Consider the following 15,255-nt stretch of genomic DNA (forward strand, 5'->3'; position numbering starts at 1 on the left):
GGTTGTCCCCAGAAATGTAATAGAGGGGATATTTTTTTAATGGGGGCACTAGTTCTAGTGACCTAGGGGGTACGCATAGATACTAGTGTGTGAATGTGGTCTTGAAATGTCTGAAACAACATGCAGGTGACTGCTGTTTAGCAGAAGACAGTAACACTAGGCCTGTCCCTCACTGGCCCAAATAACCAGAACACAAGTAGACACATTTAGGAAATACTCAACAAACTTTTAATTTTGACTAAATAGTGGAGCACAAACCCATGTCCACGGCAGCCATTCTTATCCAAACCACCCGCAACACAATAAAACAAAAAAAAAAAGTTACATAATAAAAGAACAATTAGCATTGTCATTCCAGTGTAATCCATTCCAAAGAATTATTTGCTTTCTAATACATCCCAAAATTTCGATATGTAAAGCATTTCTACCCCCCCCCCCCCCCAAAAAAAAAAAAAAAAAAAAAACATTGTAATATATAGCAGCCTACCAGCGTGGCTGCTTTCATTTACTTTTTTTGTCCTAGGGTGGCCATGCTTGCTGCTGCACTGTACCTATGGAGGGAACTAAGAACACTTATGTCTGCCTTTGTTTATCACCATTACATAGGGGTGGTGGTGGGAATAGTAGTTTAAAGAAAAGAGAGAAAGTTCTTTGTGCTTTTTTAAGCTCACAGGAAGTGACAAGGACACTGTACTTCTGGAAGATCAATAATTTTCTGTATTTGCTAACAATACGCTTAGCCCGAAAAAAAGAAAACTAAAGCCCCATACACACTATCAGTTTTTCCGGTTTACAGGTTTACCAAAACCATGTAGTGCAAAGGCCTGCCTGATTACATACACATTGAAATTCCTAAGGTTTGACCTCATATTATATGGTTTTGGTAAATCTGAAGGAAAAACTCAGTAGAAAAACTGATAGTGTGTATGGGGCTTTACAGAACCACCACATAAAGATTGGAAAGCTGCAATATATTACTTTTTTCGTGCTTGGGTTTCATTTTTCTAAAAGTACCAAGGTATTCAGGACTTAAAACATAATGGGTTTATCAATAATAAACATTGAAAAGGAGGACATTATAAAACAGAAACATAAAGAAGTGCTGTTGGAAATCAATAAGAAGCACAGAAAAATACACTAATCGAAGGGAAAAAATGTATGCAGAAAATGAGTAAATTACAAAAATTTAAGGTAATAAAATGAAGAGATCAAGTAAAGGGTAATAACATGATAAGATCAAGTAAAGGGAAGACGGGGGGGGGGGGGGGGGGTGAAGTATTGTTCTAAAAGCCCCTAAAATCCACCTTTATTGGACTGAGCTTATTCAAAAACTAAAAGGACGTACACAGTGGCTAAATTTGGGGCGGCGTTGGCTGGTTCAATAGAAACCAGCTGTCATTCAGCTCGTGTGTACAGCAGCTGGTCCGATAGAAGCTGGTCATTCAGCCAGCTTCCGTCGAAGTGGCATAACCAAAAAAGGTCTGCCAAGCACTAACCAGTGTGTTCTGGCAGGGGGGCCATCCCCCTAGAAATTGCTAAATGGGGGAGATCGCTAATCTTATATCGCATTGTTAGCACAGCGGCTCCTCCCGATTTTTTACATTCGTTTTCATTTAGCCCACTGGGTTGAAAAAAAATGTTGTACTAGGCCTAAAACAACATTTTTACAGGCCATTATTTATGGTAATGTCAGGACTGTGTATTACAGATAGACTGGCTTGCACACTTTCTTGATTGTCATTGTAGATGCATGAAAGGGTGCCTTAAGCTATAAGTTGAGGGTGAAACCGTATCCAATATGGCAGATGTGGACCAGGTATTTTAAATGTAACATCTCCAAAAATTAAAATACCAATTTTGTGAACATTGATCATTTACAGCATTGATTTTTCTTATATCTTTTTCGGAGACATAACTACTCTTTTTCGGAGACATCTTGTCTGCGTTTTTTTTGGGATTGTACACCTACTGTAGTCAATATGAGAAGATACTACACTCCCTCTTGAACTTTTTTTATTTTAGATCATTGAAAAATGCAGTCAGGACTGTAACCTCCAAAGATTAGAAGGGTATGGCAGACAGATGTTGCTGTTGGAGGATCAAGCACATATAAGATATCAGGGACTGACTAAGCCCACCAGGCTTTACCTAAATATATCTCTTTTGAGTGGACTGACCCTTTAATTCCAGTATGTAAAACTCTATCTTTGTGGGCCATATATAGTCCCCTAAATTCTTGCTTGTGGCTCTCAGTAATGTCAGAACACCATCTGTTCTTTGGGTATTACTTAAGTAATTTTGCAGCAAAATACTTCAGGAAATGTAATACAGTCCTTTTCTCTGAGATACAAAACTGTACATTGTAGTTATTACTCTAACATTAATTAACAAAGTACTTTGTTCTTGAATTAGGTAGGTGTGGCCCTCAATAGACATACTATAGACATAATATGGCCTTTTTTGGATACCACTTCATTTGGATCAATGTTTGATATGCCTGCACTTGTGCACATATGTCCTCTGCCACTCTAGTCACAATAGTTTTCAGATTACATAAAATTTATAAATCCAGATAGATTCTGTCACCACATGAAAAAAAAAACCATTAGAAAATATACTTACCTTACAATTGGCTTCTGCGCTGGAGTAGGTAACATCATGGTCCTCCTAGCGAGACCTCAAGGTTACATGTAGGCAGGTGCTAGTCTGTTACTATATGGCTCTGTGCCAGAATGGTTTCAGGCTACAGCAGACAGTATCATCGGGTACTAGGCCCCTTTTAGATCGGGGGTTGGAGGTGAGGGCTAGGGTGGTTTGCAAAAGGCCTTTCTGGCCAGGCTAAGAGTTTACTGGGTTAGGCTATTCACCTGCAGGGTCATGATAGAAGTGTACCTTTTGGAGGAGATGCCTACAGAGAACCCAATCCTGAAAGTACTAATGACCCTGGGTGGAAGGAGAGCCTGTTCGAGGGAGGTGGCTGCTTAAAGTGCTGCATATGCTTTCACATGTGACTAGTGCAAACTGTTGACTAAATGTGATTGACTATGTATTGTTGAATGACTCCGGAATGTATGTCAAAGTGATGTGACTTTTATGGCATTTCCCGGGTACTATCAGTAAAGTTCAGCAATCCCAGGAATGTCATGTGGAGGCCTCTGGCACGGAGTGGAGCACAATATGGTAGAGGGGTTGTTCTCAGCAGGAGGGACAGTATTCTAACAATGACAAGAGAATGGCAGGGACTCATGGGCACCATTATTAGCCAATAGCAAAGTGCCTCTTACATGCTGAGTAACCCAAATCCAACATGGTGATGGAGCATCTTCTCATGCGATTTGAGATACTAAGCATTCCCTGGGATCTTGCTGTAAGGCTCATGACTTAACTTTCTCTAGTGCAGAAGCTACCAGTAGGGTACAGTGAGTATGTTTTATAACTTTTTCCTCAAACGTATGTTTTTTTTTTACAGCTATCATGCAGAAATTTGAAATACAAGGGAGGTGTGATATAAAGATCACACCTTGCATTTTAGTTCAAGGTCCACTTTAAACTGAATCTCCTTTTTAAAGTGTTTACCATTTAGTTTTCACCTTATCTTTAGCTTTAAACTGCCAGTTGAGTTGACTGAGCAATTTATTTATTATAAATCATTATCCCAATAACGCACTTCATTATTTGAAGTCCTATAAACATCAAAAAAAGGCTTATGTCCATTTTTTATGGTTAAGGTACACTGCCAGCTCATTAAAAATAAATTAAGCAGTCTTAATGCAACTTAACACACAATAACATGTTACCTTGCATGCGTACAATGCACAGGGTAAACGGTCACATACTTTACTGTGGCTTACCACTTGTGTATTTTAAAAGGCATTTAACATTTATAAACCTTTTTATTTATTACTGAATTGTTACTGAGGATTATCATTTACAATTATTAAAGAGATTAAAAAAAAAAAAAAAACACTTTATAAAAACCCTTTAACCCCAAATGTTCTGACATTACTGTTTTTCTAACTATATGTATAAATGGGATCTTCTCCAAGAAATAACAAACCATTCAAAATAACAATATACCTACATTTTGCATTTGTATGTATCATAATTCATAAATTATTGCAACTACACTAAACTAGCAAATTAATTTTAGTAAAAAGGTAGCATTTAGTAATTTCCTCCAATGGAGAAGTAACGAAGAAAGCAAGTTGTACATGGTAAGTCTGAGAACCAAAAATAACATTTGTCAAGAAAGTAACAAGCCAGGCCAAAAACAACTGCAGCACAATGTGCTGTGGCATTTCAGTGGCACAACAGTTGCTTATCTCAAAATTTCTGCAAGCTTTTCCTCGTAATATTTGGCATTTTCATCTAAATCCTCCCAGGGTATAAAGACTTCTTCCTCGCCCTGTGGCTCAACTTGCCCTTCTTCATCTAATATGATGTCAGGCTCCACAAAATTTTGCCATACATGTAAGTAGTCGGAACTTTTCATCATTCGAAGCTTACAGCCTGCAGCGTTTATAGCTCGCAGAGCCCCACGGATTTCTGATTCTTCCCATTGGAAGAGCCGTGCCACAACCAAATGAAGTTTCAAAGTTTTGTAACGTCGTAGACACCGAGCAATGGAGGCAGCACAGTTGACACAGGGGCTGGATGACACATAACATGTTATAGAAACTGGACTTGAGGAGATGTATTGTGGTAGGACATTGGTGAAGAAAGCCTCTTCTGCATGGGCAGAGACATGTTCATCCTCTAAGTACCCACGGAAGATCTGACCTTCTGCTCGTTCCACAGTGTAGCACAGAAGAGTTTTATTTCGTCCAGAACTGTACTCTACATTCTTAAACTGGAACTTAAAGGAAGAGGCAGGGATGCGACTCCTAGAGATAGAAAGCAGACATAGTTATTAAAAACAAATATAAAATATTGAAAATAAAGTTATTTCATTTTAGATAGGGTACTAAAGATTTTACATTTTTGTGATATCTTCACTTCTTTCTAAAAGCTCATTGGATAGATTTCCCTAATTTTTCATCTTTCTGATGGCTATAGAAGAAATGAGTGGTTGTTACTGAAGCAGGAAAGCATGGGCAGAAAAAAATATTCTGTGTCCCTGTAGGAGAAACTACTGTACCTCTCTGCATGTTCATGTATTAATACTGTGCAAAAGACTGGAGACCTCACTTACAAAATATATTGATTAGATAGAAAGAGTTTAGAGGCGGGAAATAAAAAACAATGCAAAATATTAGAGATAAAACATATCAGGAGAGACTGGAGAAACTTAATGTGATTGTAAAGTCTCAGTTTTTTTTTTCTTAACAAAAAATAAAAATTCTTACCTGCTCTGTGCAGTGGTTTTGCACAGAGCAGCCCGAATCTTCCTCTTCTCGGGTCCCTCTTGGGCACTCCTGGCCCTGCCCTTCTGTTGAGTGACCCCGCAGCAAGCTATTGGGGCATCTGAGATGAGCATCAGCTCCCTGTGTCCATTCAGACACAGAGCAGTGGCCGGCCCCGCCCGCTTTCTCTCCCCATTGGCTCACTCACTTTAATTGCCAGCAGCGGGAGCTGTCGTCTGCCAATGAGGAGGGAGAGTCCCGGATAACCGAGGTTCTCGTGCAACATCGCTGAATTGAGAGGGAGCTAAGGTAAGTATTAGGGGGCTTCTGCACACAGAAGGTTTTTTTGATCTTAATACAAAGAATGCATTAATATAAAAGACCTTCTGCCTTTACAATCACTTCAATATGTACAGTCTTGAATAAAGGAGGGAAAAGGGAGACATTGCTGAAACCTTTAAACAGATTAATGGTTTGAATAAAGTTTAGGACAGTCGTATTTTTAGTGTAAAGCTAAGATCAAGAATACAGAAGCATGAATCTAAAGTAGCAAAAGGAAAGCTTAAAAAAACTAACCCTACAAATATTAAAATATTGTTTTATAGGAAGAGTAGTGGATGCTTGGAACAGACTTCCAGCAGAGAAAGTGAGACAGAAAGTGAATTGAAACAGACTTGTTAAAATCGTATGTCTATACAAAAAGAAAAAATAGAATTAAAAGTAAAGTCTTGATATATCTCTTGGTCTAAGTTTCTGTATCGGATAGGGATACAGATGACGGTAAAACATTTTAGCTTTAATCATTCCTAGCTACCCAAAATGTAATAAAAAGTTGTGGCTGGAGTTTCGCTTTAAAATATAACTACAGACATAGTAAGCTGTGTCAATGCTATAGCACCCAGCAGCACAGGGAACCCAGCAGTACTGTGTGAAGGCATAATGATGTAGGCAACTGTAGCATATGGCAACTCATTTTGTAGACAGTATGCAAGCAATTTGCAATCCGAATTTTTAGCTGCTGTTCTAGAAAGGCATACTTCTCATTAGTAACACAGCCTTTAAGATAGAAGTTTGGCTATGGTGCCCTGTCATGTACACTTATGACCCTGTATAATAATTAGGATGACTATACCACAGCACAGAAGTTAAAGCCTGCAAATGCCGATAGAGGAATCACATTCACCATTGTTTACTCCACCTGTCACTGTCACCATGCAGAGGAAAGGACACGTTCCTTGCATAGGGGCAGCATAAATTCTTCCTTTATATATACTCCCTGTCTTACAGCTTTCTGTATTATATTGCCTGTAGAAGCATTACTGTCCATCAGATCTTTCTACCATATGTTACCTTGTGTACTTGATAATACAATACATAATATGCTTGCATTTGTGTCTTCCTGGAGAGAGATAAATGCATCCCATGTGCCATAGTTTCTTTCTTTGGAAGTATTGCCATGTTAGAGATAACAAAATGTATTCCCTTTTGCCTATGTGATTGTGATGCCCTGCAAAAAGCATCTGTCACCGTAACCTCTCAGTGTCACAGAAATGTTGAAGATATTTTTAGCTTTGCTCTAGGCTTCTCCTATCATCTGTCATCGCTATATTAATCCAGAATATCTCACAGCAGAAACAGGAGTCGCCAAATGTATTGTCAGAGATTTCAGCATTGTTACTGTTTAGGCTGGGGATAGGGATTGCAGCAGACAATACCTAAGGCTGATCATATGCTTTGCTATTATTAAGCAATGAGACCAATTTGAGCAACATTGCAAAAATTGCACCATTTTTGGAATGTAGCATTGTGACCAAAGTCTGTCAAAGGCATATTTCAGCCTGTTATATTAAATCTTTTCCAATGGAAATGTGAGTTTTGCAATCAGGATGCATTAGTCAGGAACAGCAGTAACAAATGGTGGCTTTAGGAACAGGAAAATTGTGTAGTTAAAAACTCGTAAACTGTCTACAGAGAATAAAACGCAATGAGATTTTCATCCTTTCCTACTTTATTTCAATATACAAAGAAACAGGTTCCTTTCAAAACTCAAATCAATTTACTGTTTCTTTAGCACATTTCAACATTATTCAGGATACAGCGGGCTGACAAAATTACTAACAACATTTCAAGTATGTTTTTGCCGTGCATGAAGTATATTCAATCACGCCACTGCAACAGGAGCAGTCAGGGGGGCACCTACAGAGGTACTTCCACCTTTAAATAGCACTTGTGAGTTTGCACCTTTAAACTCCTGATTAAGCGACATTCTGATATCATTATTATTTGGGATTTATATAGTGTCAGCAGTTTGTGCAGGTTTTACAATATTCTGAGACCGCTGAGTTACAAAATAATTTAAGACAGGAGGGTAACGAAGGCCTGGCTTATGCAGCTTAAAATCTATAAGGGAAGGGCAAGTGATGCAAAAGGTAACAACTGTGAAGGAATGAATGGTGGAGATAGTAAAAGTTTTGTTGTTACATAGAGTCAGTATAGGCTTCTCTGAAGAGTTTTAAGAAATTGCCTAATGGCACAGAGTAGGAGATTGTTTGGGGTATTATGTTCCTGAGGAAGGGGGATGCTCTAGAGAAGTCTTGAAGGTGAGCATAGGAGGAGGTAATGAGGGAACTAGAGATCAGGAGACTTGTGGGAAGTGAAAAGAAATGTTTGGGTGAAATCTTGAGAAGATAGTGATGTAGCTCGAGACAGCGGTGAATGGTTTTGTATGCTGCTGTTTGTATTTTGAATTGTATTTGTTGTGCAAGCAGGAGCCAGTGGAGGGTCTGGCAGAAAGGAGTGGCAGACAATAAACAGTTGGTAAGGTGGATGAGTATGGCAGGGCATGCATGATAGATTGAAGGGAGGATAGCCTCTGTAGAGGTTTTACATTTGCAAATGTTGAGGAGAGAGACAAGGAAGTGAATAAGTAATTTGGCTGAAAGAGTTCAAAGTCCAGGATTACACCTAGCACCCTGGCATGAGGGGAGGGACTGATAATTGTGCTGTTGAAGCCGGGGGAGGGGACATAAGGAAGAGGAAATATTATGAGCATAGTTTTGAAAAGATTGACTTTTAGGAAGCAGTTTGACATCCATACTGATATGTCAGTTAGTAAATTGATGATGCACAAGGAGGGCGAGCTGAGGAGTAGGCAGATAGATTTCAATGTCATCAGTATAGCTATGGTATTGGAAACCATGGAAATGTATCAACTATTCAAGGAGAGGAGACATAGATATGTTGTAGATAACAGAAGAGGTCCAAGGACATAGCCTGGAAGATCCCTATTGAAAGAGGTAAAGGGTAAGAGATAGAGTTGCAGGTGATGCCAAAGGAGGGATTATAGGTAGGAGAAAAAAAAAAAGAGGAAAAAGCGGAGTCTTGGAGGCCAAGGGAATGGAGCTTTTTGAGGAGGAGTGGGTGGTCAACTGTATCAAAGCCATCAGAAAGTTTTAACCCCCCTAGCGGTAATCCCGAGTCTGGCTCGGGTTGGGATTTTAATTACAGGAGCGGTAACCCCGAGCCAGACTCGGGATCGCATTGCTCGATGCAGGGGAGGACACAGGGAGAGTTACTTACCTTGTCCCCTGGATCCAGCGATGTCCGCCACGCTGTGTGATTGAGCTGTCCTCCGCTCGATTCACAGTGCCGAGTGCCGCTGAGCTCCGTTCCCTGCGACGTTACGGCGCACGGGAGCGGAGAACGGCGGCAAATTCAAAAAAGTAAAAGTACACAAAACACACACAGCACTGTAATCTTACAGATTACAGTGCTGTATTAAAAAATACACACCCCCTTTGTCCCTAGTGGTCTGTGCGTGCCCTGCATGCACTTTTATATTATAAATACTGTTTTTTTTCTGCCTGGAATGTGGAGATTGTCCATAGCAACCAAAACTTGTCCCTTTTTCAGTGTTTTAGGATTTGATTACATTATTGAATATTTTTTATTATTCTTTATTATATTATAAACTTTATCATACCCGGGATGTCTGCTAGACTCTGGTTTGAACAGATTTAAGAGCGTTATTCCTAAGAATTACAGGACTACAAAATAAAACACCAGATTTCCATACAAAATAATTGTACCGCTTTCAGCACCTTATTCCAGACTGAATCATACCGCCAGGGAGGTTAATAGTATGACTTTGGAGTTGTGCTTATTGTTTTTTGTAGCTAGTGCATTGTTAATGTGTTTAAGTGGTATAAATTCTATGGATTGCTGAAAAATCCATATCGCAAGGCGTCAATAAAGTTGATAGCAGCCAAGATGGTTGTATAGACTAAATGTTCTCAAAACATGGTCTTATGCATGCCAGTCTCTCAGCCACAGGTATACTTGTGATATGTCTGGTATGCCTCAGCGGTATCCTTAAAGGGGGTGCTTTTTTAATTTGTTAACAAAAAAGCATTACAGTACCAAACCTGTAAACCATACAGGATGCATATATTATCCTTTTTAAGTCTGGTAAATAATAGTTTAAGTTTCTGGCTCTGCTTGTACTTGTCATCCAACATTACATGTAACATTTCATGTAACACATGTTAATGTTAGCAAGTGAAATATAACTGAGAAAACCTTTTAAAAATGTATAAAAACATTTTTACCAGGACTTATGTATTAATATCCAGGCGAAAGGTCAGGTAGTAAATATCCAGGAGTGTTCAACTTTAGGAATGGGACTGGTTCATGCTCTACCATGATAGGTGGTTTCAGTTTTATCTCAATATGTATATACAAATAGTTTGCTTATAATGCACTCCCTGCACAGCTTTGATCCAAACTGGTATGTGACAAATGCATTAGATAACATCAAAAATGTATTTATTAGTAATTTTATGTACAAAACGATTTCCACCAGGCAACTCTAAAAAAAAAAAAAAAAAAAAACTTTGCAAACAAACATTTATGTCACCATCCTGATTTTAGGAAATGCTGTCTTTTAATCTAAAGATGTGTAAAATAGGTGCATGAGAGTTGTCTCTGATTAACAGCTATATAGTGTTTTTCTCACTACTTACATGGGGTATTGAGGGTGTGAAACTAAAGAAGTAAAAATAGACACGTAACAGGGATATAGCAGCTGTGGTTGTGATTGTAACTGGAGAGGAGTTCATTGCTGTTTCTGCTTTGGGAACAGTAAAAACAGGTCAGATTGTTGAAAATTCATTGGTAACTATCCCATTGAAAACTTCCCATTGTGATATGTATTTTGCAGGCTTTAGACAACTAAGACAGATAAATATTAAAGTGTCTTGAACCTTCAATTTACAGCACAAATGTAGCCTAATATTATAACTATTTAGGCCTAACTAGACTGTATTTGTGGTGAAACCAGTGCTTGTGGCCTAGGGGTGATTTGAATGGCTCTGCCCATTATTCCAGAAAAAAGTAAACTCCTTATTTTTTAGACTTATGATGGAAATATCAAATTCAGATACTTTTTATTTTGAAGTGGAACTTCCCTAGTCCCGCGATTTTGTTTTTTTTTTAATCCCCATTACCTACCAAACAGCATTGTCCTTGTTTTAGAAAATCACCTGCTCAGCAGATGCAAAGTTGTCCTGCTGCAATCTGCTGATCAGTTGCACCAGCTCAGGTTCCACGCCACCATCTTTGTCCTACTCAGTCATTGGAAGCTGGCAACCTTTTCTGAGTTCAGGCAGCAAGTCTCCGACGACGTGAGCCAGCTCCACTCACTGGCCGCTGTGACTCCCTACTATTGCAGCCTCCTGTGATATGCGATGCGGTATCCCAGGAGGCAGACGGAGCAAGAAAATGCCGCTCTCACCTAGGAGAGAATGGTGGTGGTCCTGGGCAAAAATGATAATAATATTTAAAAAAACTAAAAACAGACAAAAAAAAAGGTTATTTATATTGCTGAGAGGGACAGAGTACAGGGTCAATGAATCTGGGTGGTGAGGGTAAGAAAGATCTCACGTGCCTCAATCTTTTAATCAGCCTACTGAAAACAAAATCCCATATTCTAACAGACATTTATGTACATGCAGTTGAAAATATAATTTTACTATAGTCATAACTATTTGTCTCTTTAGAATAACTCAGTAAGCACTGTAATCAGTATATCACACATACCATATACATCCCTTATACCTGTAAATTTAAAAAAACAGTATTTGGCCCATTAACAAGATTCTGCATCTGATTCAAAAACTAACAAATAACCATAAACTATTCCAAAAGCAACTAATTCAATTTCTTGTTTCATTCTTTTGCATGTTAGCAAATTACAGCAAATATATTACTGTCTTATGTTTCCTTTGTTTCAGCCCCTATAACTCTGAGTTTTTCTTTACAAACATGAGATTGGCCTACCACCTGATTGACAAGCAGGGAAATGTCATCTCATTTTACATGATGAATAATATCACTAAAAATGAAAAACATCTCAAACATACTAGCTTAGCTAACCCTGGTGCTTTAACATCTACCACATTAACTGAACAGTTCTCAAATATAGACATAGTACATGAAAGCTGTATATGATTTTGATAAGTGTCATTGCACCAAAAAGATGGCAGATGATTGTGAAAAATGCCCGTACATAAATTCCCTGAACCTCAACAGACAATTCAAACATAACTCATGAAAACGTCTAAAAAAAATGAATGAGCTTGCCAACACCAAAGCCTTTAAATGAAATTGCTAATATTAAAGTACCATCATAAAATATATGCAATAAGTTCTTAATCTACATCAAAAAGATATTTTAATAAAAACGAATAGCATCTCATAAAACTTGGTGCTAGGGCACATAAGTGCAAGTACATGCTTACCAGTCTAACAGCTTGCTTTTACTTCTATAGTGCAATTTATATTAGCATTATCAGTGGTGACACCGCAATGTAAAGTCATTGGTAACTTACCCTTCCACCACCTCAAAAGGTGGCAGTTCCTCTTGTTCTTTCTTTTTCTCTTCCCCATTTGCTCCCTGGCCATTTCCACCATTCTGAGAGGGCTCTTCTTCAGCTGCAACAGGTTCTGATTTGTTCTGGTTTTTGGACATGTTAATTTTTTTTATAGGATATATAAGTTAAAGAGCAGACAAGCAGAAAAAGGAACGTAGCATGGGAGAGGCAAGCAACAGAAAGGCTCTAGGGAGGCTTGCTGTAAACTGATAGAGACAGGGGTGGGCTGATAGAGGAGATGGATGGAGAGCTGTCTTATCCAGGTTCTAAATATGGCGCTGGGGAGTGACAGGGTGACCTCTGTGGAATGGATATCCCCACTCCTTAACACTCACTTATCCCCTCATTGCCTGTGAACTGCAGCTATAGAAACAGAGGTAAATCAACTTTATTTCCTATCAGAAGTGACAGAAAGTGCAAAGCTACTCAATTTAAGCAAATGGACAGGTGCGGGATCTAGAGGAACAGTTTGTTTAAGAAGTTTTCCTCTACAAACTGCATCATGCAGTTGTGTTTTTTTTTTGCTTACTTCTAGAAAACTATTGTTGTCAAACTTACACATAAAAAAGAGAAAATAAAATGAACATTCTAGCACTAAGCAGCTGATTATATTTCCTCTTCAAGATCCTATTATAAAATGTGGGTGTTAATGGTGGTCACAAATGCTCCCGTGTTAATAACCATAAACAATCCAATATCCATAACTTCCCTTTGGATCAATTTAATTGGGATTATTTCAAACTGAGTCAATGGGCCAGGGGTGGAAATGTTTTTGCTCATGAATACCACCATATTTCAATGGATCAGATTATGTGATTACACAATTAAAATAGAAATGCAATCGATAATTTACAATCGTGTTGGTGGCCAAACATGCTTCGATAAAGGATTTGTTTATTTTCTGATCAATTTCTTCTAATGCGAATAATTGCAGGAAAGTGGATGTAGATAGTTAAGATAGGCTAGTAACTTATCAGTCGCATTTCTTTTTTTGCCATGTAATCATGAACAAAGTATCTCAGTGCATCCAGTTGATTCAAAACAAACTATAATATTGTACCCTGGTCGATTGGCTCAGGTTGATTGAACCAGATCAAAATTGAGTCTAAAGTCCCATACACACTATCAGATTGTCTGCTGATTTTTTCCATCAGATTTACCAAAACCATATAATATGAGGTCAAACCTTAGGGGTTTCAATGTGTATGCAATCAGGCAGGCCCTTCTACTACATGGTTTTGGTAAACCTGAAGGAAAAAATCAGCAGAGATTTGCGGCTTAATGCTCCATACACACGGTCGGACATTCCGACCACAAAATCCGTCTGATTTTTTCCGAAACTTGTCTTGCATACACACGGTCGCACAAAGTTGTCGGAAAATCCGATCGTTCGGAACGAGGTGACGTACAAAACATACAACAGGACTATGTAAAGGCCAGTAGCCAATAGCTTTCGTCTCCAAATTTTTTCTGAGCATGCGTGGCACTTTGTGCGTCGGAATTCTCTACACATGATCGGAAAAAGTTCAATCGGATTTTGTTGTCGGAAAATTTTAGATCCAGCTCTCAAACTTTTTCTGCCAGAAATTCTGACAGAAAAAGTCCGATAGAGGCCACACATGATCGGATTTTCCGACAATATAATCCGATCAGACTTTTTCCATCAGAATTTCCGACCGTGTGTACATGGTATAAAACAATTGGAATACAAGTCATTGCTAATTAATTGTTTCTGGATTCAATCATTTTGATTGTATCACACATGAATCTGATAAAAAAAAAAATCAAATTGTTTATGGCTACCATAAGTTACAATTGTATCTTAATTATTGAAATCCACTTTCCCATATGTGGTCTATCGATTTAAAAAGTCATCAATTGCTTATTCCTATCAGAAGAGACAATCGGAAAATAATTGTATCACTTATCAAGGCGTTTAACCTAGATATTGCCATGAGCTGACTTTGATAATGTGATCAAATAATATGTTATGAGGATGTTCAATGAGCCATACTTAGTCAATAGGATGCATAAAAATTTAGTTGGCTACATGCATAAGAACAGACAGTGTATATGTAGAGGATGCAGAAATAAAGTATTGTGGCTCTGTAACAAAATAGGCACGATGCTTCATATAATAAGGGATAGCAAATAGGATGGATTAGTAACATACTCTGATGTGGCCCGTGACCTCCTGCTCTGGGACAGAATAGAAAGAATACTGTTATTAAAGGTCAGTATTATTACTAAAATCACAGTGTATATATGGGCATATCTTTTCTGCAGTGGTTACTGGGCTGCTTTCAAACTGATCCGCAGGTGCAGAGCAGTTTTCCTGTGGGATAACTGCACTGAGCCATAGACTTCTATTATTACCTGCGAGTTTGGTGAGCTTTCTGAAAGTGCACCAAACCTGCAGAATATAATAGAAGTCTATTGCAAACTGCAGGAAAGTCAAAGGTACACTGCATTGCAAGCGTGGTGCGGGTAAACCACAGCGCATCATTGTGAAAGCAGCCTTGGACCCCTTTCACATGGTCAGTCCGACATTCCGAACAACTGGACCCTCCATTCACCTCTAAGTAGTGGCAGACATAAACCGACTTGTGTTCTACCTCCAATACGATCCGCTAAAAAGTATTGCGGGCTGCATCCGTGTCTGTTCTCCAAATGCAGAGTGGACACGGACATGCCATCCACCCGCTCCACTAATTGTGCCCTGTGACCGGTTACCAAGTCGCTTAAGTGGCCCTCGCTCTTCAAAAGGTTGGGCACCCCTGCTCTATAGGTATACAGTCAATATGGCCAAAGCCCTCATCCCATCACCAAATTAGGGTATGTTTTGTGTCTTGTGCAGTGTGGAATGAAGTTTTTAATGATTTCTGTAAAAAAAAATAAAAATGTATTCACCGATACTGAAATATATTTAATACAATGTTGACACTGGTAATAAGTCTTGTACACTATACAAGGCTATACAAGGG

At 38.7% G+C, this 15,255-nt stretch overlaps 1 protein-coding gene across 1 annotated transcript; it reads right to left on the minus strand.

Moving 5' to 3' along the window:
- Positions 1 to 205: 205 nt before the first annotated feature.
- Positions 206 to 12,498, minus strand: APOBEC2 (apolipoprotein B mRNA editing enzyme catalytic subunit 2). The gene is made up of 2 exons (XM_077481403.1): positions 12,230 to 12,498; positions 206 to 4,883 (listed from the first exon to the last, which is right to left on the minus strand). Exons 1-2 carry the CDS (start codon positions 12,367 to 12,369, stop codon positions 4,319 to 4,321), a joined length of 705 nt encoding a protein of 234 aa, XP_077337529.1. The 5' UTR covers positions 12,370 to 12,498; the 3' UTR covers positions 206 to 4,318.
- Between the last annotated feature and the right edge of the window lie 2,757 nt (positions 12,499 to 15,255).

The sequence above is a fragment of the Lithobates pipiens genome, unplaced genomic scaffold (genome assembly GCF_037356315.1).
Source record: "Lithobates pipiens isolate NorthernLeopardFrog02 unplaced genomic scaffold, aLitPip1_a1.2 Scaffold_16, whole genome shotgun sequence".
In the NCBI taxonomy this organism is placed as follows: domain Eukaryota; kingdom Metazoa; phylum Chordata; class Amphibia; order Anura; family Ranidae; genus Lithobates; species Lithobates pipiens.

Bases quoted from the DNA above. Each gene is read 5' to 3' on its own strand.
- APOBEC2 (XM_077481403.1), bottom strand. From the start codon at position 12,369: ATGTCCAAAAACCAGAACAAATCAGAACCTGTTGCAGCTGAAGAAGAG. The intron at 4,884-12,229 runs GTAAGTTACCAA...TTCTATCTCTAG, and splicing joins CCTTTTGAGGTGGTGGAAGG to GAGTCGCATCCCTGCCTCTT.